Here is a 23,375-nt window from a genome sequence, read left to right as displayed (position 1 = left end):
GTGTCCCGGCTCCACGCTGTGACCTGCCGGACACAGGGCCACCTGCGGGGCCATGGCCCGCATCCCCGGCGTGGGGCCCACCCCATAATGGAGGGAATGTGAGGCGAGGGCCACTCGGGACACTGTGGGGTGACCCTAGGGGCCCGACACCTGAGCAGCCGAATCCTGGGAGTCCTTCGGTGTGGGCAAGCGAGGAGGCAGGGTTCAGGCAGCCCGGTTTATGTGGGAAGCCCAGGCCTACTAGCGCTGCTCCTGCCAAACGCTTTTCTGCCAGGGAAGCACGAGGCTGCCCCTGCTGCCCCCGCGCTGAGGGACGGGGGCTCCCCCACAGCGCCGGGGGCCAGCGCCACCCGCCAAGCCGACCCTTCGGCCTCCCGGGCTCCGCGAAGGGGGGATCTGATGGGACCGTTGCCGCTGCGAGGGTCCCGGGGCGGCAGAGGCCGCGTAACGCCGTGGCTGCGGGCCCGGCCCGGGCCCGGCCTCAGCGGGCGGGCAGGCGCCGCGGTTGCCGTGACGACGCCCCGCTGCCCCCTCGGTTGCTATGGCAGCGGGGGAGCCAATCGGCGGGCGCCGCCGCGGGTCGGCGGAGGGAAGGCGCGGGGGAAGGGGTTGCCGGTGGCGCCGCCGGAAGTGGCGGCGGGGGCGGGGCCGGGCCCGGAAGCGCGGCCGGCGCGGCGGGAGGGTCGGGGCACCTCAGCGGGGCGGCGGGAGGAGGGCGAACGAGTGAGTGAGCGAGCGGGTGAGCGGCGGCGGCTGCCGCGCGGGCCGCTGAGGTTGCGGGACCGGCGCTGCCGGGGCCAGCGGGGCGCGGGCGCTCTCCGCCCGGCCGGAGCGCAGAGCGGGGACACCCCCGCCCCTTCCTTCCTGCCGCCCCTCCCCCGCGGCGGCAGGCCCTGCACGGGAAGATGGCGGCGGCGGCCGGAGGCGGCAGCGGCAGCGGCAGCAGCGGAGGCGGCGCGGGGGCGGCAGGCCGGCCCGGGCTGTGAGACCCGCGGCGGGACGGGGCGGCGAGCAGCGGAGGATGAGCCTGCTGTGTGCGCAGTATCTCCGGTGAGCGCCGGCCGGGGAGCGGCGGGGGGGGTGTCGCCGACTGCTCTGAGGCGACACTGCGGCCGGCGGCCCCGGAGGCGGCGGGGCGCGGGAGGACGTGCTCCCCTTGGCCCTGAGGAGGCCTTGCGGCGGCAGTGGGGTGCTCGGAACCGCGGGGGGGATGTGACCGGGGCGGGAGTGTGGGGGACCCGGCCGCAACGTTACCGAGCCCCGCGCCGCTGGCGGGGAGCGGGGCCCCGGGCGGGCCGGAGCCGCGTACCGGCGGGCGGGCGGCCTGAGCTGCCGCTGGGCTGCGGGCTGCCCGGCGCGGCCAGGGCTCCCCAGCAAGGTCAAGCCGGTGCCTTGGAGCCGCGGGGAGGGCAGGGGAGCCCGCCGGCTGCCGTACCGGGATTCTCCAGCCCCTTTCTAGCAGGTGCCGTGCTAACCCGCCGCTGCGGAACCACCGCCACGGCTGATCCCGGCGGCGAGGCGAAACCTGCGCTCGCAGCCCCGTGAGGTGCTCCGGGAGAACGGGAGCAGCAGGAGCTGTGCCTCTGCCCTCGGCAGTCGGCCCTCGGCAGTCAGCCCGCGGCCTGCGGAAAACCCTCTGTCATGGCTTATGCAGTGGATCGGTTGGGAGAGAAGCGAGCCTGCTGGGGCAGTGCTGCTTTGAAATGCATTGCTGAACAGAAGCGTCCCTTGGTCCCTGAAGTCGAGAGTACTAGATGCCACATGCTGATATGAGCAGGACTCCAATAGGCTTTTGGGTGAACTTGTCTTTTGGGTGTGAAACCCTCTTTCTCTAGTGATTTTGGAAAGGAGCTTTGCGAGATACAAGTGGCTTTGCATAGCTGTAAAATAGGAAATACTGTGTCGTCTGTGATGCGTTGCCCCTTCCAGAGAACCTCGTGGAAAAGGAAAAGGTATGCCAAAAGGGCATGCATGTTCTGAAGAGCCCTGGGCTTGGGGAGGATTTGTAAAGAGTGAATTCAAGCAGGTTTTTTACATTTCCAAAACACTTTCTATCCAGGGTTCTGAAACACTTTAGCTGTCTCCCCTTACTGATTCTCCAAGTCCTCCCCTTCCTCCTCATCTTTCTTGACTCTCTGTCTGCCTCCTCCTGGTAGACCAAATCCTGTCTCAAGCTTATCTTCAAAAAAAAAAAAAAAAGTGATGTTTTTCGCTAATAGCAAGCTTATGAGCCTTTTTCCTTTCTAGCCTGCTTACCTATGCTGTCTTAGAAAGTTCTTTGTTCTTTTCTGTTACATTATAGAAAAAGCTCTTTAATGCCTTATTGTTAGTTGTCCTCTATGAGTAAAAGACTTGCCTTTTGTACTGTAGCGTATGTCTTAATAATATTGGAACCTCTTGCTCACCTCTCCTACCCTGGGACTATGAGTCTTCAGCTGCCTTGCATTGTTACAAGGCGGTACTGCTGAAGTCACACTTGTCCTGCCCCAGTCACCTTCTTGTACCACCAGACTCTTTTCTTAGTGTTCTGTATTCTGCTGCACCAAGTTGGAGATGCTCCTTGCCTGCCAGCTTCTGGGCAGTAATCACCCATTTCTCTTAGCTTTGTTTCTCCAACGCCGTAGCTCATCCTGGGCCTTTATTACTTTTTCCCGACTGCTTTGTTTGTTTTGTGCCTAATACATTGAGACAGAAGCATCTGGACACTATTACAAATATTACAAGTAGTGACTCCTGTCTTTGTCACCAGGAGTCTTATCTCCTCTTAGAAGGAAAAAACCAGGATGCTCCCCCTCCCAAACTTTTCAAGCACTTTGTAGTCAGCAGTCTTCACCTTCTCCCTCTAAAGAACATTTGGGTTTGTTCCTCTTTGTAGAGGGTAAGCTTCGGAAGATTTTCTTAAAAGCTGTAAAATCTTTTTTACATCCTCAGACAGAGTGTATATTTAAATTATTTCATTTGCATAGGGCAGAATTTGAGCTGCGGATTACTGCAGCCCAAGCTCATAAAGAGAACTGGGAATAGAGCCTCAGATTCTCAGAGCCAGTTCTGTTAGTCCTTTGCCTTAAGGAGGAGGGCATCCTCCTTACTGTAGCATTACAAGCTCAATCCGAGTGTAATGATGGAGGAATAAATAGACAAAAGTATAATGATGTGAAAGGGCAGCTTAACAAAACATTGTGCCAAATGAAAATTAGCAGTTGGTCGCTGCTAGTATTCATTGTCTTAAAACTAAGGAGGGACAGAAAAGTTTTTTTGTCAGAAAGTTTTCTCTGTGTATTTGAAGTTTAGGCAGAAGAGAGGTGAGTTTCTAAGGTGACCACATAATGGTTGAACAGCTAGCGAAATAATGACTCTGCAAGAATTGAGATGCTGAAAAAAATGAGCAAGGAAGAAAGGACTTTTAGCTGGACTGCCTTAACTCCTCCACTACCAGTCTCTTGCTTTCTGTATAAATGTATATGAACCAAGTGTTTTAGAATGCTGTCCTTCAAAGACTGTGCCCCTTCAAAGTGAGAACAGAGAAAACACTTGAGACTCCTACAGAAGTCTTCCAGAAAGAGCAAAGAAGGTCAAACTTCATGTACTGAGTCTTTCAGAAGTTGCAGGAGAGTCAGTTTTTAAGTCAGCTTCATACATTGTAAGAAAGTGTTGGGATTTTTGCTTTCCTAGTCTTATTCTTTTCAAGGTCACCTTTCAAGAGTGTTGGAATGTATTCTGTCCCATCTAGTTTCCTAGATCCTTCTTTCGTGTCGTTGTTTGAGTCTCTTCTCAAAGATTTGCATTGCATCTGGTGGGGTGAGTAGACCTTTCAGGATGTTCTTTCAGAGATCTCTTGGGGGAAAAAGAGGCACGGTTTGTGTCTCTGGTCAGGTGAATGTGTTTGTCTCATCTAGCTAAAAATCTCTATCCATTAATTTGTGCTGCTTTGGGAATCTACAAGTACTCCCCGTAAATGAAATTAATCTCACGAGGCAGTTGTTTTACAGTAAATGTGTCATGTATCCTTGCTAGGTACAGAAGTAGTCACTTCTAAAGCAAATTATCGTTACCGATAGGGTTTCTAACAGAATACCACAGAAACTTCAGAGTGCATCCTTTTTTATAAGACAGTATTGAGCTTTAGTCCATGTTCGTTCACTTTAAAGAAATGATCTTCATTGCCAATTTTATATGTTAATGTTCAAAATATAGTTAACTTGGATTCAAAAGTTTAGCAGTTTGAGATATGACTGTTTTGATTGCATTTCACAAAGATGTGAGCTCAGTTACTAGTTAAATGTGGCATTACCCTGCTAAATTGTGGCTTTTAGCACTCTGTAAACATAGAATAAAAAGTGCTTGAATTACAGGGCTTGAACACTGCTTAGAAATTCTAGTGCTGACAAACCAGTAGGTAGTTTCCTGTAGCCTTATGATGAGGCTATAACCAACTTCATTAAAGGTTTGACTGTTTTAATAATTTAAATTGTGGCTCTCTTTTCAAAGACTCATCAGTAGCTCCATTAACTTCTGCATCTGCTGTGTCTCTTCATGGTTGCTCCTTTGCCGTCTGCCGGTCTGTGACGCACCTCTTGCAGTGTTTCTTCACAGTTAATGGAGGAGGGTAGAGCAGGGGTAATTTAGACCTGCAGTCTGTGCATGGGCATGTTCCAGTACTGATTCCTGATCAAGATGGTGTAGAGTTGATGTTTGTTAGTGCTGAAAAGGCACAAACCTTGTTACTGTTTGAAACCTAGAACGAGTCTCGGTGAGACGGGCAGAATCAGTTAATTTTTTTTTTAATAATTATCTTGAGAGTATATGGAGGAAAACGTTAGTAAATGCAACTTCTTAACAGAGAATCTTGAAACGTGTACCTGCAGCATGCTTCCTGGAATTCATAGCATCACAAAGCAACTTGGACTTCAGGTGACCTGAGGAGGTCCCTGTCCAACCTCCTCCAAGCAGGGGCAGCCCTGGGGTCAGACCAGGTTGCTCAGGGCTTGATCCACTCAGGTCTTGAAAACCTTCAGGAATGGAGGCAGCTCAGCCTTTTGGGGCAGCCTGTGCTATTCCTTGACTGTCATAAAATCATTTAGGTTGGAAAAGATATTTAAGACCATGGAGTCCAACCATTAAGCCAACACTGTCAAGTCCACCGCTGAACCATCTGCCTAAGCACCACATCTACATGTCTTTTAAATGCTTCCAGGGATGAAAAAGATTTTCTTTACATGCAGTCTGAACCTCTCATATTTTGACTTCTACCCGTTGTGTCTCATTCTCCCGCCACATGCCACTGCAGAGAGCCTGGCTCCATCTTCTCAGTCCCCTCCCTGCAGGCATGTGGCTGCTGTGGGTGCCCCAAAGCCTTCCCTGCCCCAGGCTGACCGAGCCCCACTCCCACGGCCTCTCCTCCAGCCCCAAATAACAAGTGCCTCAGCCTTGACTGCCCTGGGGGCTCTGCTGACCTACCTCCAGTTGATCCACATCTTTCTTGATTTGTCTCGATATCCAAACAAGACCAGTCAGTCTTGGAAAGTATTCCCTCCAGCTTTTTTATGTTCTGAAATTTAGTGCTACTTTCATACATTTACTTCTGAATTTCAAACAGGGGAGGAGTAGTGGAGAGATCAAATACTGCATTGGCCTTTCAGGAGGCACCTCATAGCACAGTGGTTTGGGTTTTTGTTTTTGGTTTTGTTTTGTTTTTTCCTCTCCATACAAGGTGTTTCTAGCATTTGATAGCTAGAATTGCTGCCAATATTTAGTATTAGCAACACTTACTCCTCTTTAAGGCAGAGGGTAATGGTTTAAAAAGGCAAATAAAATTGATGATTATTACTGCTTACTACCGATGAACAAACTTTTTGCGATGATCTATGAAGTAAAAAGAATTACAATTAAAAAAGTGTTAAGCAGTTTCCCTCTAAGCTTTCTGCTGAAGGAAATTCATCTTGCTGAGAGCCCCAAGACATGCACTATACCCCTTGGGTCTTTGGTCAGCTGTTTATTGCTCTCTTGTTCCTGTTATGAGGATTTGGATTATTGAGCATCCTCTTGCCACCCAGGGACAACTTGTGCTAAAGTCACAAGCTGTCTGCATGCACTATCATAGTTCAGATACTTTTATTCAAGCCTAGATTCCGAAGGCTTGCGTGACTATACCGCTTAGGGCTTTTTTTTCTCCTTTCTCAAATGGATTGAACAAATTTTAGCAGCCTTCTACAGAGGGATACAAATTTCAGAGTTAGTTGTTGCCCTTAACTTTATGAAAGTTAGCTGGTTAGAAGAGTCATCCAGATGAGCTCAGCTGGTGTAAATTGGCACATGCAGAGTTTCATGTCAGCCCTGGCGTGTGCGTTTCTGTGCGTGGAGTTTGAGTTTGCTTCTCTGTACGGAATTAACAGTGAGGATTTGAATGCTTGTGCAGTTCAGCAGGTGGTGGGCACGCTTTTCTGCCGGAGGGACTGGCGGGAAGGTGACTATGTATGAGCGTGTGCCAGAGGAAAGAGGGCTGCAGTAATGAGAGAACTTGACCTTACTAGCTTAGTACATGGCAAAAGCTTGGCCATATAGACAAAGGGTGTGTTTTAGACTTGAACTGCTCCTGACAGATGTTTCTCACTCTCCCTCTCACCTGCAGCCCTGATTTGATGGTGTAAGTTTATGGCCAGGTGAACTGGACTGGGGAACTGTGCTAGGTTAAAACTTCTTTTGTTTTGTGTTTTTTACCTATGGAGCTTAGCCTGAGTGGGTTTCCTGATCCCATTTGTCATGTTACCGCACATGTGCTGACACATGTGAAGTTGCGTGTAGCAGGAGTGAGGGCCTAATAGTAAGGGCAGGGTAGGACTGCTTCTAGTGATAGTACTCATTATCATTAAAATGCTCACTGACCCATAACACTAGTAAATAATGTCCCATTTCCTACAGTATAGCTGTAGCTATATATTGAATATATATATACAAAAAATATAAAATATATAGAATGTAGCTGATATCACTGTCACAAACAGTACCCCTGTTTTCAGTCTGGGCTGAGAGTCTCTCCCCTGGTTTTTTTTCTTGCTGCAGAACACAGCTGATTGTGGATGCTGTTACGGCACTTTCTTTGTGCTGTGCTTGAGGTTACTTGCAAAACAGTGTTCCAGTGACCTAGAAGTGCAGGTTAGTGTAAGTAAAGTTACAGCTGTATTTATTTATTTATTTTTGATGGCAGGGATGATTCTTTTAGCATTTAGTTCTTGTTCAAACCTGTGTATTCCTACGTAGTTTGATCTTTATTGAAAAGGAGAAGGTTCTGTTGTGGCAGTGAAACGAGGTGATGTTTATCTGAAGTTTTGATGAGGCACTTAAGCTGCACCAAAGCATTTTGAGAAGGCTGCCCTCTTCCTGAACACACGGTTTGGAGGTTTTTTTGCTGAGTTTCTTCATTTCAGTGCATGGTAAGAAGATAGATTTGCTTGGTGAATGCTTAGCTATTTTACTTAAGTACTCAAAGTATACTGTGATATTCAAGCTACTTGTAAAACCTGTTTCTTCTGTCCTAAGAGTGCATCTTCCATACAGCAGCTTCATAACAAGTAATCCTAGCCTGCTCCAGTGAGATGTTTTTTGCCTTCAAATCAGCTGATTTGAAGGCACTGAATTGTAACACTAACTTTTACGTCAAGCAACTTAAAACGTTATTTAAATCAGTGTGGAATATGAAGCTGCCCTGCTTTTCAGTTTGCTATGTTGGCTATTGCATGCATTTTTTTAGATGTCTTGGTGCTTCCCCCTTGAGAAGAAAGGCTGTCTGCAGTCATTGTTCAGAACACTTGGGTTGATGGGAGAAGACAGTGACTTGATGGATGGATGCCTTGGCATCTTCCCTGCCTTGCCCAGCCAGCAAAAATCGGTGTGGAAGAGGAGTAACTGTAGTTCAAGTGCATGGTGGGGAGGGAGGGAGGAGAGGATAGTTTTCTGTAGCATCTGATTTTGTTCAATGAGGAGCTGCAGGGGGTTGTAGAGTTTTAAGGGTCCTTCATCACTGCTGTTGGGTCTTCACAACAGCAGCAGAGATTCACTAGCAGGAGTGGACTCCTCAGAGTAAGGAATGGTGGAGGAACAGTTAAGGAATGCAGCTGTAGTGTATAAAGAGTATATGTGGGAGGACATTAGTTACTGCTCTTGTTACTTTGAACTTGAGGCTTGTCCTCATCTCACTTGAAAGCTGTGCAGCTGCTGAGAAGCAGGAGGGGAATAAAACCACAGGTTTGTTTCCTTCAAATCATTAGCAGAACTGCATACTTTGGTCCTGTACTTTACAATGTATTACTAGGGAGGTCATAGATTTCGGTGGTGGTTGGTAAAACGTAAGGTTTTCCTGTGCTCACGGGAGGTGTGGCAGCTTTACTCTATCTTACTGCAGTTAAAAGAATAGAGGACTAACGTAGTGTTTATTGTGGAGTGACACGAGGAATCGTGGAGCTGACTCATGGGCCATAGTTTCTCACTCTTGCACAGGAGGGAGGGCTGCTGGCTCTTCTTGTATGTGCCTCTTGAGCGCTCGTGTTGTTGCATGCAGTATCTTGTTGAATGTAACTTCACAGTTGTACTGGTTACATCACCAGCTCTCACTTGTGCAGCCGTGCTCAGAGTCCTGCCTTTAGGCAATGTTTCTAGACTTGTCTGGCCACTGCTTTTTTTCCCATTTGAATTTAAGAAGAACTTCTGATCGTAAGCTTGGGGACTTCCTCAACAACCACATGAGGGGGAAGTGGCTTAAACAGTGTTCTGAGACTGTGTATTTCAATTCCTCTGAGTTAAATCAGCAGCTACCTGTTAAGATCAATGTAATGTTGTGAGTTGGGGTGGAATAAGAGCTTTTTGAGTAACTTTAGGCCTGCTTTCTTTTCTTTCTGTATTCCAGTAGGACTTTTCTCCGATTATTCACACTGGCTTCTGCACTCAAGGGATTATCATAAGGAACCAGAAGGCTGAGGAGTCTCTTGGGATTGTTACACAGCCGTGGGCGACAGACTGAATTTCACTGATGGGACTCAAATCAGAGATACCCTTGAGGTACTTAGGAGTCCTGCTAGAGTTAATTTTCTCTTCCACCTTTAGGGAAAATGTGATTTTTCTGGAAGTACTTATGATGTCTCTAATACATCAACAGTCTATTTCTTATATTTTAATTTCATTGTCTGTGGTGTTGAAAGTATCCTCTAGTGCTCAGCCCTGTTGAACACTGTTCTGCTTCATCTAATATTGGTATGTATAAGCTGATTTTTATTTTATTTCCTCATCCCCGCCCTCTGAAGTATTGTCTGTTTTGAGTGTGCGGGCCCCACTTGTCATATGGCTGAATTATCTCAGAGGGCTGCTCTCTAGCTGCTAGGAAATGAGAAATTAATTCTGAATGTATTCCCAGTGAAACCTTTAAGATTGATTCTGCCAAATGAATGTGGGGGGAAATTCTTGAATTCCTTCAGAGAATTGTAGGCAGAGATTAGACTTTTTGTTTGGATGAAGTAAAATAGACCTTTTGGGCATCAAGAGTCTATATTTCAGACTTACTTTGGTGTTTCTTGGTGCCTTGATTTAATGAGGCCTTGACAGTTGTTCCTATTTGATCAGGCTACAGCAAAGGGCAGTTTAGAGCCAGCTTGTTCTAGGCCCCTTTGGACTCGCCCGTGGTCTGTGCTGTTATTTAATCACAGTTTAACTTCCCTACAGGTATTGTCACAAATAGAAAGATTTTTTGTTAGATCTGTTGGGAAGATCATTTCCCCCCCTTTGTTTTATGATAATCCTACAAATTTTGCTACTCTTTCTGTTGCAATGAAAGTCTCCTGGTTATTTGCTTTGCCATGTCCTGCCTTGGTCTCGCCGTGATTTGAAGAAAGCATATGGATATTGCTATGTGTCAAACAGCTGCGAGTGTGTGATAATCTTTTTTTAAACCAGGGTTTCCTGTAGCCAGCTAGGAACCTTTGACAGACTCCAGCTTCGGTTCCTTCTGCAGTCAGTACTGGTTTTGGCTGTGCCTTTGAGCATTCATGCTCTTAATATGAGGTTCACTTGAGCCATTAAGAGGGGTCTTCAGGGTAGTTTTTCCAAACTAGCCTAATAATAAATAAAACTAAAATGCTAATCATCTGTCCCTATGAAGAGGGGGAGAAAGAAGGATGGGGCAGGACTTTTGTCTGTGGAATAGATGCTAGTTGTCTGTCTTGGAGTAGGGTGAAGTACTTGTCGAGGCCAATGCGGTGACAGAACTTCTGAGCATAGAGGCTTGATCTAGTCAGCTGTTACCTGGAAAAAGCCAATTTACTAGTGGGTCTCTTTTTTGTAAATTGCAATAAAAATAGTGTGCCAAGGATTTAAGCCACATTTTTTAATATTAAGAAAAACCCAAAGCCACCAAGAGCATGTAGAAACATGAGAACTGTAGCAGCTCTTAGAGCTCCAACATGCAGCTGCACTTACGAGTAAAACAGAGGAAATGTAATTTCAATGTGAAAAAAAGGTGAGATTTTTCTATGGGTTAATAATTATAAATGAAATTATTAAAGGACGCAGAATAAACTTGCAATAAAAATCTAGAAGGTGTTTTAGTTTATGCATATTGGTGGTATTAAGACAAAGTTGAACATACATGTGAAATCTTTAACTAGAAAAAGAAGTGATAAGCTGCCTGATATGCTTTGTCAACATTCATTTGAATTGAAGGCATGAATTTAGGAGCATGCTGCATAGATTATGCTAAGGCATGAACTTTTGGCAGTTTTTCCACCCAGTTTGAACATACCCTGACTATTTCATTTTAGATATTTATTTCGTTACGAGGTAAACTGTAGGAGTTACGGGGCTTGGGGCAAGGCCAGTTGTAGGGGATTGTGGCTTGCAAGGTGTTCGGTCCAGCTTCAGCTGAAGTACTCATCTTCTGGTTTTTGTTACCAAAGACTAAAATAACCTCTAAAGGTTGAAACTATCTAGAAAGGTGTTTCCAGTATCTTTCTAATGAAATGTCAAATGCTTGCTGATGCTGCTTGTGCAACTACAGACTATTTTGATAGCTTCCATCATAAATGACTAGGTAGAAGTTAACACTAAAAAAAGTGATTTATCTACTTGTAACATTACATTATGTATTCAGGATTTTGGGATACTCTTTCAAAATCAATTCACTTTGGGTTAGAGATGGTTATTAAAAATACGTTTTATATCGTGTATAACTGATTCTATGCCTGAAATAATTCTTCAGGAACTATAAAACTAGAAACTGCTGTGTTAGTGTTAAGTGGAAAGGCCCAAGAGTGTCTTGTGTTTAGGAATGACAGACCACAAAGGGGTGAAGATCTTTGACCCTTTAACGACTCAGCTGCAGGAAGTGTTATCTGTATGGTCAAAAATGCTGTTGAACATATGGGCTTTAGATTTTGTGGTTAGAGCAATGCGATTCAGCTAGTTTCCGGGCTTTATTGTCAAATGCTGAAATACAGTGCCAAAAAAATTCTATTTTAAAATTTGTTTTGGACATGCTGGTGTACTATATAAAACATTTGATGACAAGGTCCAAGCTATTGTGGTTGCAAAGTGAAATGCCAGGGCTGAGTTGGCTTGTGCAACCCGAGTAACGCACAAGTGTTGAGTTAGTAACCAAAAATTGCGTAGTCACATACTGAATTGCTTCCTGGCGTCATCCCTTCTTGATTAATATGTGGCAAAGATTCAGAAAATGTCTTCTCAGTCTGAGGATGGTCCCTGCCTCTTCACCACCTGATGAAGGTAGCAGCAGGTTGAGCAAGGCTGGCGATGTTTGCTGGGAGGAAGGACCCAAAGTGGGTGAGCCCAAGGCATACTGCAGTTCTTTAAGCCAAGATTTGGTGCCATGTGGAAATGGTTTAGCAAGGTGATGGGGACAGGCTGCTTTCGGGTTAGAGGTGTCTGCCTCTGGAGGATTTCAAAAACAAGAACTCAGATGTTTGTCACAGAACACCAGGGTGCAGGAATGGGTTGCGTAACCTTCTGAGGTCCTTTTCCAACCTCAAGATTTGATCTTCAGGCTGGATGGATGTGTTAGTCCACCGCAATGGACCCTTTTGCTCGGCTGTTGCAGAAGGTAAAATGAGTGTAATGAACAAGTCTGGTCTGACTATTGAATGGGAGATTGCAGTTCAGAAAACTGCATTCAGATTTGTTTTCTACGGAGTTTATGTTCAGTAAAGATACACTAAACCCCAAAATTTTTCCATTTGTGAGTCGTAAAGCAGATACCAGTTTGTAGTTGGCTGAACATCATGTGAACTTTTCTAGATACAGAACTAGAAAGGACTCTGTCTTAAGGTCTCAAGATTTAAATTTGAAATAAGATTATTTTTATCAAAAAACATTTAATCTCCAAAAGCAGGATTAACCTTGAAAGTTATAAATTTGCTCAGATGCTTGCTTCGAACCAATTCATTAGTTTTTAAAACAGGAAAGGTAGGTTACTGGTTAACCGGCAGGGCTCCTCCGGGCAGTGGCTGCAGCCGCAGCTCTGTGCGGAGGCAGTTTGGACCTGCTGTGAGCAGAGCTGCGGAGGTCAGCTGGGCTCAGCCAAGTGAGCGGCACTGCTTCAGCCAGGTTGGTTTTCCTCCAGATCTATTTGTGTTCAGCAGGGCTCCAACGCTTCAAGCTGCACCCTGCCTAGAGAGGGGCAGTTCCTGTAGGAGTGTATCCATGCTGTTTCGCTCCTGACCCTAACACAATTTCCTAGATCTGAGCAGGTTGGATGGGCCATAGGTTTCTCCTTCAGCTCAGCGCAGACCCAGAGGGTAACGTGCATGTACTAGGGGTATGTGTGTTCTGGCGATAGACTCTTGGCTACTGTAGCTGACAGCCGGTCTGGCTGAGCCGCTCCCACACCTGAGGAGAACCAATACAGGTGACTACGGGAGAGTTGGGTGTTGCTAAACCAGAAGTCACATTAGAGGTTCAGTAACAACCATAGCCCCATGCAGCTCCATTGAGTATCCTTGGTACCTTGTGCCACATTTAAGCTTTTGTTGAAATGTGTAGTAAATATTGCTGGTTGTGGTGTTTGAGGTGAGAATTTAATGATCATGGTGGGTTTTTTAGTTAGAAATTACTGTATTTGATAGAACTGCATTGAACTTGTGGTGGTAGAGGATTCTACCTCTCTCTTATTTCCATACTTTTTTGGGGAAAATAATCATTCGTATATTCTCTAGTTGAAAAGTAAGTATGTTTAAGAACAGCATTGCCTCTGTGTTTCTGATAGACAATGGGGAGCAGCTAATGAGACCCCTGTAAGCAACTGGCAATGAGGCACTGAGTACCTATTTAATTATCATAAATGGATGATATAATTCTCCCTGACTGGTGTTCAGCCTTTGTGCCATAGCTGTGCTTTCAGAGTGTGGCTTGCATTTAGTTTCAAGATGGACAATTGAAAATAATATCTATTCTGGGTCTGTCACATTTGTGTTCAGATATGTGTCTTGTGTAATGTTTACATAAATGTGCGTTTTTATAAAATGAGTGGGGTTGGGCAAAAATCAACTTCATACAATTATTGAATGAATAACTAAATATCAATAATGTTGCTTTAGGCCTTATGTTTTTGAAGGTCTTGACTACCTGGACATAGATCTCTGTATTAGTGGTTGGAGGTTGCATGTTCAAAACGCTGAACTCCGCTGTATCTGTTGTAGTTAACTTGCTACAAGCACAGTATGAGGGGTTACTCATACTTTATTTTTGCCACCTCTGGTGACATCTAATATATTTGCTTTCTCTGTCTGCTCCTTAGCAAGAAAGACAGTATCTTGAATCCCAGTAACTGACTCTTTAATGGTCATTACTTCTTGTGTCAATGTGAGTCGTTCTCAGTGTTCCTGAGCATAAAAATCTGTGTTTGCCAGTGGGCGAGGAGTAATTTCAGAGGAAGGGGGTCCATAGAAAACGCTGAAAATCAGCAAGATACCTTGTTTTTATATCTCAAGCTATTAGAGAAGGCTAGAGGCAGCAGGAAACTGCTGGACATGAAAGTCAGGACTTAGAGGGCTACAGGTATTGCTCTCTTCATGCAAAGTGGGGTGGACTTTTCAGGGGTAAACGTATGTCACCTTTGTAACTAGCTCCTAGCTGCAGGCGCTCTGCTCTCCAGCTCCACAGGTGGGTGAGAATGTATATTTTATCTGTGTTGCAAGAATGTGGCACTAAACTGACTGTGTAATTACCAGCCTTTAAATGTAATATTATGCTTGCCTGGGAGTTCTCATACAATGTCCAGGGAGGGTTGACATCTGCTGCCTAACCTTAGCTGGTCTGGCTTCTGCAGGGTGGACTTAAATAGCCTAACTTTCTGAAACTGAGTTGATGATATCTGTCTGAAGCTGATCTTGATGCTCAGATTTCTGCATTTTCCTGTAATTCTGGACGTGGTTTTCATAATGCAAAAACTGTTGAATGTTATTTTAACATAGATCATCTGCATTTTCCATCCATTAACCTAAGTGAAAATTTCACCAAATCAGGAAGTGTAGTATAACAAATGAATACTGGTGTTACTATATTTTTATCACAACTGAAACCTGATATTGTGTGCACTCTGATAAGAGCAGATTTGAAAGAGCAGAAGACAGTGATATTACAAGGGCATAATTTGTTGGGTTTTTTTGTTTTGTTCTGGTTTGGTTTTTCTTTTGTTCAGAAAGTAATTGTATTGCTTTTTCTTGCTCAATCTCAAAACCTTGTGGGAACTACCATAAGAAGTAAGGATGTGGATGCAAACTTCTTACATCCTACTTAGTGCGGTAGTCATATGGATTAATAATGCTCCTGTGTGCTTACCAGAAGTTCCTTATTGTGGGTAGTGAGCAAGCAGAGCTTTATGATTTTTCTCTTGGACATATGCATCTTTTTAAGGGAGTGGGCTGTGAATCGATTGGAAGGCAAACTTGGAAGTTTTTGTGCCCTCACACATTTAAGATTGCTTTATTTTTTAAAAACTGGCTTGTCCTACGGGTAGTATAAAGATCAAGGAGATATGCAGATAGATTATGTATTCTAAAACCTTTTGTCTTTGACTTGTTCAGCTGCAAAGCTGATGTGTTGTCAGCCAGTGCAGTAAAGGTGATACTGTATGGATGCTGATGAGCAGACAGGGTATTCCATAAGAGTATTCGTTTGTTGACAGTTTCCTGTTAAACTTTCATTTAAAGATATTCCTTAACATGAAGATATCCATGTCTAGAAGTGCCACATGTCAAGTATCCATTGGTTATTTCCTGAGCATGCCTTTTTTATAGTTATTAAATTGTTATTAAATAGTTATTAAAGTCTTCAGTAATTTGCTCTTAATTTTTCTACACTGAAAGTACTGTCAGGGTTACCTATGGAGCCACACTGTCAGCTCCTGGAAGGCGGACAAGGTGTATAAGGAGGGTGGAGTTCTTGTGCTTTCCTTTCATGGCCAACATCTGTTTAGAGGTTAGTTTTCTCCCTTATGGCTCCAATAAAATTCCAGATAACTAGTAGGTCAAGATGGAAAGTTAAAAAAACAGCACAGTCAGTATTTTAAAAATATCTTTACAAACCAGCGACTATGGAAAACACAGCTGAGCTTTCCTGAGCTAGTTTTGATGCTGTACATTTATTCCAAGCTATTTTTGTTTGAATTGGAAAATACAGGTTTGGTGGCTATTTAGTTTGCAGATTACTGACTCAAATTTTAGAACTCTTTGGAATAGACACAGGCATATTACTGATCTTGAATGGATCCTGAACTGGACCTATGGACTGGATTCCATTTATGAGACATTTAACTCACATTTGCAGCACTGCTCTTCTAATAAGGTTCAGACTCACTCCTGTGCTCAATGTGAGCTCTAGGCTGTAACGAGAGGGAGAGCAGAGACTTCGATGGAGGCAGTTGAATGCTAGAACCCTGAGCAGGGTAGAAGATTTGTATTTTCTCCCATGTAGATTTATATCAGAGGAGACTAAGCACATATAAACTTCCCTTAGGGTAGCTTTTACCTGTTGGGCATATCTTTTAAAAATCTTGATACAAAGGAAGTGACTTCCATGAAACTGGAGGAAAAAAATGAGTTTGAATGAAGCTGACTGCAATGGTACTTTTACTCATATCTGGAGAGGAGGATTGTCAGTTCTGATCAAACTTGGATAGAGTTGCTTTTGGTGGCTGCCTTTTGAGGATGATTATTATGACTTGCTTCTAATAGAGCCTGGACGAGGAGAAAGGGGGAAGATGGGATAAACAAGAACCTATTGTGTGTCCCCATTTCTTGCTATCCCTCTCAGCTGAGGTGGGAACAAGAAGGCAATAGAGCAGAATTCCGTGTGGAGAGGGTTTGGGTTCAGATGGTGATAGCATTGCTTTAGCATATGTCTTTAGAAGTGTTGTTTTTATTTGCACAGTTACACTGATGCTAAATTAATTGTTTGCATGACTTTGGTATCTGGCTATAATCTGATAATGCCATTGGTCAAAGAAATCAGCTGTACCCTGACTTCAGCTGCCTGGAACAGGAATAATAAGCTTTAAATGTGTAAAAGTGACAGTAAGGTGGTACCATTGAAGGTGTTTTTCATTGCCGTAACTGGGAAAACTGTCCTTTCAGTGTCAAAGGCACATGGAGCGTTTAACTTGACCCATAGCTTGAGGTTCTCTTGCTATGTCAGTGAGAGCTGACATCACCAAAACCTGGCTGCTCTCAAAGCAAGTGATTCCAGCACTTAATGAAAACTACAGACATTTAAATTAGGTGGTGACAGTTGCAAGTTTGGAACGTTAAAAACTTGTTCCATAAAGATAAAGCTGCTTTTAAAAAAGTTGTTAAACAGTGCGTATCTGGTGCACAAGTGAGTAGGTGAAGTCTATACACAAATAAGTAAAATCTATTCTGGACTCCCTATAACACTACAAAATCCTGACTGACCAGTTTCTCTTTCAGGAAAAGGTGTGTCAGGCTGTTAACTGGAGTTGCTGTCTGAAGCCTGTTATATTCAGGTGATAGTGAATTAATAGGTGAAGGAAATAGCAAAGATGGAGTTGATCCACAAGACCCCTGCTACTGTTATTCAGGTATAAAAATCTAGGTTTGTGTACAATGCTAAGATTGCTATAAAAATATTTCGCTTTGATGGATCCTTGTTAGAGATACAGTTGCTGTGTCAAAAATCAAAATAGTTCAGGGAAGTCAGAGTTATTTCTGGATCTTCCAAAATCCAGCCTTTAGTGAAGTTTACCAGCTGTGAATCATTAGTGCCCAGTGAGTCTCTAAAAACTGCTAATAAAGCTTTATATTTTAGCAAGTGTTAGTGGTTACTTTTGGGAATGGAAGGAAGAATGCTTATTTCCCATAAAACTGTCAGCCACTTATATCAGACAGTAATTTTTGCTCAGTGCTGAACTCCAGATGTGAGTGCTGTACTGGGTACAGTGTTCAGGGTCTTCTGAGCAACCCAGCTCCCCCTAAATCTCCTGTAGGATATTCAGTGCCTGTGCGTTCCTGCTGCTTTCCCCTGCCCGGAATCAGCATGGGTATACTTAAATGCAAACAGAGGTATTAAGTCATTATAAATTTTTGTTGAAGTTAACTATTATTTTGAGAAAAAATCTAAAACAGTACTTGCTGGATGTTCTTTTGGAGTTCCTTTTGGGTGTGAGCCTTGCCATGTACTGGAATGATTAAAATAAACAGTAGTTTGCTTCAAGTGTTAAGTGTATTTGAATTTTTTTACTATGTTGGTATAGAAAATTTACCTTCCCCACTCAAAATGAAAAATTTCCTACATCTATTCTGTATATGTTCTGTATCTTCTGACTACCTTTCAGAAGAAGGAAAACTTGCTGGCGGTGCCCTTGATGAGCCTTTGGATCAGTCACCTGCTGAGGCTTGCTAGGCTGCAGGCACTTCTCATTGTGGTTCAATTTCTGCAGGTACCTCTGGGGAGGAGAAGTGCAGGAATCTAAATTCCTGCTTGGAGTGAAACTACCCTGACCATTTAATATGGTTTTTTAGTTTGTAGAGTATTCACAGGACAAGTGATTGGATTCTGATCGCTTTTATAAGCCTAGCTGCCTGGACTCATTACCCATTTTAGTACTGTAAATCCTCAATTCCGTGTCAGCGGATTTGTGTCACTGAGATTTGATAAGGGAATGATACAGCTGCTGATGCTTCAGGGCTGCCAGGGGAAAACCAAGTGGAGTTCCCCTTTAAGCATGGTGGAAAGCAGAGTGTTGTGTTCAGTGGTTTGTTTTTTGTTGGGTTTTGGGTTTGTTTTTTTTTTTGTGAGGTCGGGGGTTTTCCACATTTTTTGTAGAACTTGTGCCATAGCAGATCATGCCTGGTTCATCCTCGCTGTGTAAATGAGATGAGTGTGGTGTAAGTGAGGCTTGACTTTGACCTGTTGCACTTCCAGAAATACTGGGTGTTAGCTGAGTAGCACAAGACTGCTGCTTTGAAGACTTGGGCTTAAATTTTTTTGCTTTTCTGTGCTTGGTGAAGCTTGTTAGCGAAAGTGTGCTTCTGTAGAACTGCTAATGCCTTCTTACAGGTGCAGTGTGTGGTATATGCAGAACTGAAAAATTTTCATTATGCATGCTTTGAATTATAACAGAACTGAGGAATATATATTGAAACAGATGAGCTTTTTTAGGGGGCAACAGTAAAATAGACCTGTTTGTTCAGTGATACATGGATGGAGTTCAAAGTCAGGTGCATAAGAAGGTTAGGAAACTTGGTTTATGAAGGTCAACTTTATAACCTATGAGAGAACTGATGGTTCAGAGTGCATTTAAGTGTTTGGCTTTTCAAGTGGCTGTTGTACAAAGGCAGTGATCAGTAGCTGGGTGTGCTGTGGGGAGGGCTTGGTTTGCAGCAGAGGGGCCACAGGTTGGTGTTTCAGAAAGAACTATCGCTGAGCCATAGCATAGTTAACCAGGGAGGTTGTATGATCTTCTCTTGTAGGATTTTAAGAGCAAATTAAACAAACTTATCCCAGTGTAAAAGTGTTAAGTGGGTCTACATGATCTTTCAACGTACCTTTCAGCTTCTCAGTGTGGTGGTTCAAATGCTTGAAAATGTGTATGGGAAAGACATCCCTGCATTTGTCAGGTTCCCCTTCTGTAGTGTTTACCAGCTTAAGGGGAGCAACTTGTTCTCTTTTTCTGCTTAGGGAAAACTTAATTGATCAAGAATGGTAAAAACTTGAAAATGGAAAACCGCAATGCCTGTCTTGTCTTCCTTTGCTAAATCCAGTGGTTCATTCCAGGCTAAATGTAGTCTCAGAGTTCCCAAGTTACAGCAAAACAGGACCTTATATACTGTCAGGTTCTTAAGAAAAGTTTTCTATGCCATCTGCAGGTACTTAAATTTTAATATATCTTATGCATTCAGAACTTCAAAAGAAAGCCCTGACTGCTGTGTTTTAAAGTTCTGAAGCTTTTCAAGTATTTTAATAGAATGGAAGTTCTTTTAGCTGTCAAACTGTTTTACGGAATTGAGTGGAAGGCTTTTGTATTTGAGTTTCAGGTTTGACTAAACACAGGGCTAGATTTGTATTTGGTTAGGAAATTACAGAGAGTAGCTATCACGATATTTCAGGGTGATATATCATCGAACGGAGACACTTGAAATATAATTTTTTGAACTGTGGGTTGTACTTATTTGGCTTTGAACCAACAAACTCAGGGAAACGTGACCTGAAGACTGAATTGCTGAGTCCAACTGGGCAAGGAGGTACTTCAGAATATTCTTGAAATGATAACATATGTAAGCAAGTTGTACCAAGTTTGCTGGCAGGCAATGTATTTTTGCACCAGAGTGAGTCATTCTAATGCAAATTCAATATGAGGTGGTGCAAGAAAATATATGGACAAAAAAAAGCTTGTTAAAAGGTGCTTGACAATACAAGGAGCCATTTGTCCTGTCAGAAATTCTTGCTGTTATCAGTGAGCACCAGTCTGTGCTCCCTAGGGGTCTCTGAGCTCCAGCGAAGGCTCTTCCATAAAGCCTGGTCAAGGAACAGGCAATGCATCTTTTCTCTGGAGATGCTGCCTTAGCCATAGTAGGTGCAGCTGTTTTAAATAAAAGTTGGGTTTAGGTGGAAATGAGAAACAGCATGCTAATACTAGGCTTGTTTTACTGATTCCTTTGGCCTCTAGGAAGTATTGAAATAACTTCTATACATTGTATTAAAATTTATAGTGATAATCCTCTCAGTGTAGCTTGTTGCAAACTTATAAAATATGGAAAGCAGTTTGCTTTACGGCTAGTGAAGAGGTTGGTACAGAAAGCTCTTGTTCTGTAAGTGCAGGAAAGTCTCGTTTGTAAGTACTGTCTTCCAAAAAAAACCCACAAGCTTTTGGTAAAAGTTCAAGTCCAGCCATATCGTTAGGGCTGTGCGTTTTCAGAGCATCTGTCAGCAGTTGCATTAGTGCAGGGGTTGAGACATTCTTCATCTAAATTCTCCAGGCAACAGCAAGGCAAAACTTTACGAAAATAAAGCCTTTATAGTGGTGCTATTTGTATTTCCCCCTTTAAAGATTAGTACTTAACATAGTGGAAGGTAGTTCTGCACAAGTAATTTTCAGAGAAGCAGTTCTTGGCTTTTAAAGGGCTTGCCTGGAGGAGAATTTTGGGCTCATGTTTGCTGGAGCAGTACTGCGTGTCCTGCTCAGGCTGAGCCTCTCCGTAGGATTCATGGCTTTGGCAACACACATCGCCTTCTCAGCTCAAAGAAAAAGTTTGCACAACTGGCAGATGTTTAAAGTGCGAGCCAAACTGTATTAACTTGGCTGGCCGTTCAAAAAAGATACTTCAGCACCTGAGCAAGTCAGCTTTTCCTTCTGAGCAGCGGTGGTTCTAGTTGCCAAGTCATAGCATCACAGGACTGGCCCAGCTTTGTGCTTGACTAGACTTGCAGGTCAGCGTCGCAGAGGCTCCCGAGGCACGGCATGCAGAGATCGCTGGCCTTTGTCGGCTCTTAGCTGTGTCAGGGGAAAGATCTGCTCTTCCCCACCCTGCTAGCTGCAGCCCCGGGGAGGGCATTGCTTAGGCACCTTTCATTACCTCCACATGTGCAAGGCAGAAAATGTTTCTTGGGCTTTCAGTTTTCTCGTGACACAATATCTAAAATTTTCCTTGCTTGTCTGTCAGCAATAATAGGTTATCTCTTCTTCCAGTGTTCCTTGTTGTTAGGGGTTGAAAAAATGTATCAATGCTTTCTTGAAAGAAATAAACTGAAAAAAGTTATCTGAAATAGATTACATTTGTGAGGCAGGTGAGGAATCTACAGATTTACTTCTGGCACCAGTTAAGATATTCTTAATTTATTTAAAGCCCTTGCAGCAGCCCATTTGCTTCTTGAATGGTACACTGTGGTGACTATGCTGAGTTGCTACAGATAATTTTTGTGTTTAATAAATAGAAATTTTGTGAAGGGATTTACCGACATACATCTTACTAGTGAAACACTGGCACTGTGTTGTATCTTTTTAATCCTGATGTGGATCTCAAACCTTCCCCATAATTTGTGGCCAGTAGGTAGAACCCAGAACAACCTGAAAAACTGTTTTTTTTACAGTCACCACAACATCATGTTGGCATGAGAGAGTATGTGCTTGTTGCTGAAACCTCTGTAGGGATTAGGTGGTGCTTTTCACCTGGCTCTCCATTCTCTCCTAAGCTGGCATCTGACTGTAATGTTAGTCACAGTGCAGCTTCCACCTAGCTTTTTTGCTGAGGGAGGCAGGTGGAAATGGGTATTTTATATGCTAGGAGGATTCCATCTTTGGTATGGACAGCTTGCAGTCTTTGCAAAATATATGTAAACATTTGTAGCAAAAGCAAGGGGACACGTTCTGCCCTACCAGGCAGCCTAGTGTCGCTTCTGCCTGCCCTGTGGTAGTTGTGTGTCAGTCAGACAGGCCAGCGGCGCTGCCCCTTGAAGTTCTGTGTACTGCTGTCACAGTGCTTAACTGTAACATCTCAATTGCCTGCTCCATCTAGCCACTGAGGACCATTTGTAAATATTTATTTTTTGGAGACTGTGTCCCAGTGTTCCTCTATTTGCAAAACTGCCAACCTCCACCAGCAGTGGGGGTTTGCAGAGGGTGTTCAGTGAAGGAGTGGTAGTTGATTACCTGTAGTTGCCTTTCTTTCTGTATGTGTTTTGGTGTTGTTTTTTTTCCTTGAAAATCCTTGAACTGCCTCCCTAAAGTCATGATTTCATTGGAAGAGAAGTAATTTGGGAAGCCATAGTCTTTTTATGTCCTCTCCTTAAGGAAAGCTAGTGCAACACAGAGAGGCAGGAGGGCTGTAGCAGCATGCTGAGAAGTACTGATGGGAGTTTGCTTTGCTCTGACTGTTGGCTACCGCGTTTCATATGTGATAACTTTAAGTTGTTATCAAATTCCCAGTTACAGGTAAGCAGGTATCATTAATGTTGGCAGGATGGCACTGCCAGGTAAAGCTTAAAATGTAGTGTAAGCAGGTTTTGGTTCGTAATTCTTCTGAAAGAGGCTTAAGCTAAGCAGGGTGAACAGTTGACTTCTGTTATGGTATGAATTAGGCGAAATACTGTTAAACACAGTAGCTCAAATTCATGCTGTGTGGGGTAAACTATAGCAGTGTAGGTTGCAGGCAGCCTCTATGAAGCTGCCCTCTCTTTGTCTGCTTACTGTTGCATAAATGTGCTTTAGCATAATTCAATTATTTTGATCAGTCTGTTTCTAATTTATTGTTTTATTCTGTTCTTACAGGCAGGCAGAAGTCCTGAAGGCTGACATGACAGGTAATTGCCTTAATTGCACAGTTGACCTAGCTGCTAATACTTGATTCCTGTTTTTGTTTGTGTTTCTTATGATTATTGCTCCTAAGAATTCTCTGGAAAGTATGTGATGTTATGTTAAACATTTGTCCTTTGTATATAAATCAATAGCATTTTAACAACTGTGCCCCTCTCTCTTTTATCTAAAATAAGCGTATTTTTAAAGTTGACTTTGAGTGTTTTAAAGCATTTGGAGATGGAGGTCATGCCCTGACTCCTCTCCCAGAGACTGTTGTCCACACTACCACAGGAACTGCTGGACTTGGATTAGCAAGTGTCTGGATGGTTTTGAGAAACCTGGGTGATGGAAATGTTGATCTGAATGCTACCACATGTCATGAAAGTGCAGCCCATAGATGCTATGAAATGCTACAAGCTATGTTTTGAGCTCTGTGTATTTATGGAAAATGTAAATTATTTATATGAGTGTATCAGCCATCCAGTACAAGCAGCTTGCATAATGGACCTATGCTCAGCTGTGCTTACCACCTTGGTGTAGTGCATGTAGCAGGTTGGAGTGGTCCCTGTAGGAG

The 23,375-nt window shown here is 43.7% G+C and overlaps 1 protein-coding gene across 8 annotated transcripts in view; it reads left to right on the top strand.

Annotated features, from left to right (window-relative positions):
* The first annotated feature begins 678 nt into the window (after positions 1–678).
* SMG7 (SMG7 nonsense mediated mRNA decay factor) overlaps positions 679–23,375 on the top strand; it is a 53,913-nt gene continuing 31,216 nt past the window's right edge. For 3 of the 8 annotated variants that reach the window (XM_055724194.1, XM_055724196.1, XM_055724191.1), the window contains exons 1-2: positions 679–1,050; positions 22,775–22,806. In XM_055724194.1, the coding sequence (XP_055580169.1) occupies positions 1,022–1,050; positions 22,775–22,806 (61 nt within the window). In that variant the 5' untranslated portion in view covers positions 679–1,021. Of the gene's footprint in view, positions 1,051–8,899; positions 9,052–9,122; positions 9,244–22,774; positions 22,807–23,375 lie in introns of those variants that run through there. The other 5 variants (XM_055724193.1, XM_055724192.1, XM_055724198.1 and 2 more) reach the window with 5 other exon arrangements.

The sequence above is a fragment of the Falco cherrug genome, chromosome 12, assembly GCF_023634085.1.
Source record: "Falco cherrug isolate bFalChe1 chromosome 12, bFalChe1.pri, whole genome shotgun sequence".
In the NCBI taxonomy this organism is placed as follows: domain Eukaryota; kingdom Metazoa; phylum Chordata; class Aves; order Falconiformes; family Falconidae; genus Falco; species Falco cherrug.
This window is presented reverse-complemented; position numbering and strand designations above follow the sequence as displayed.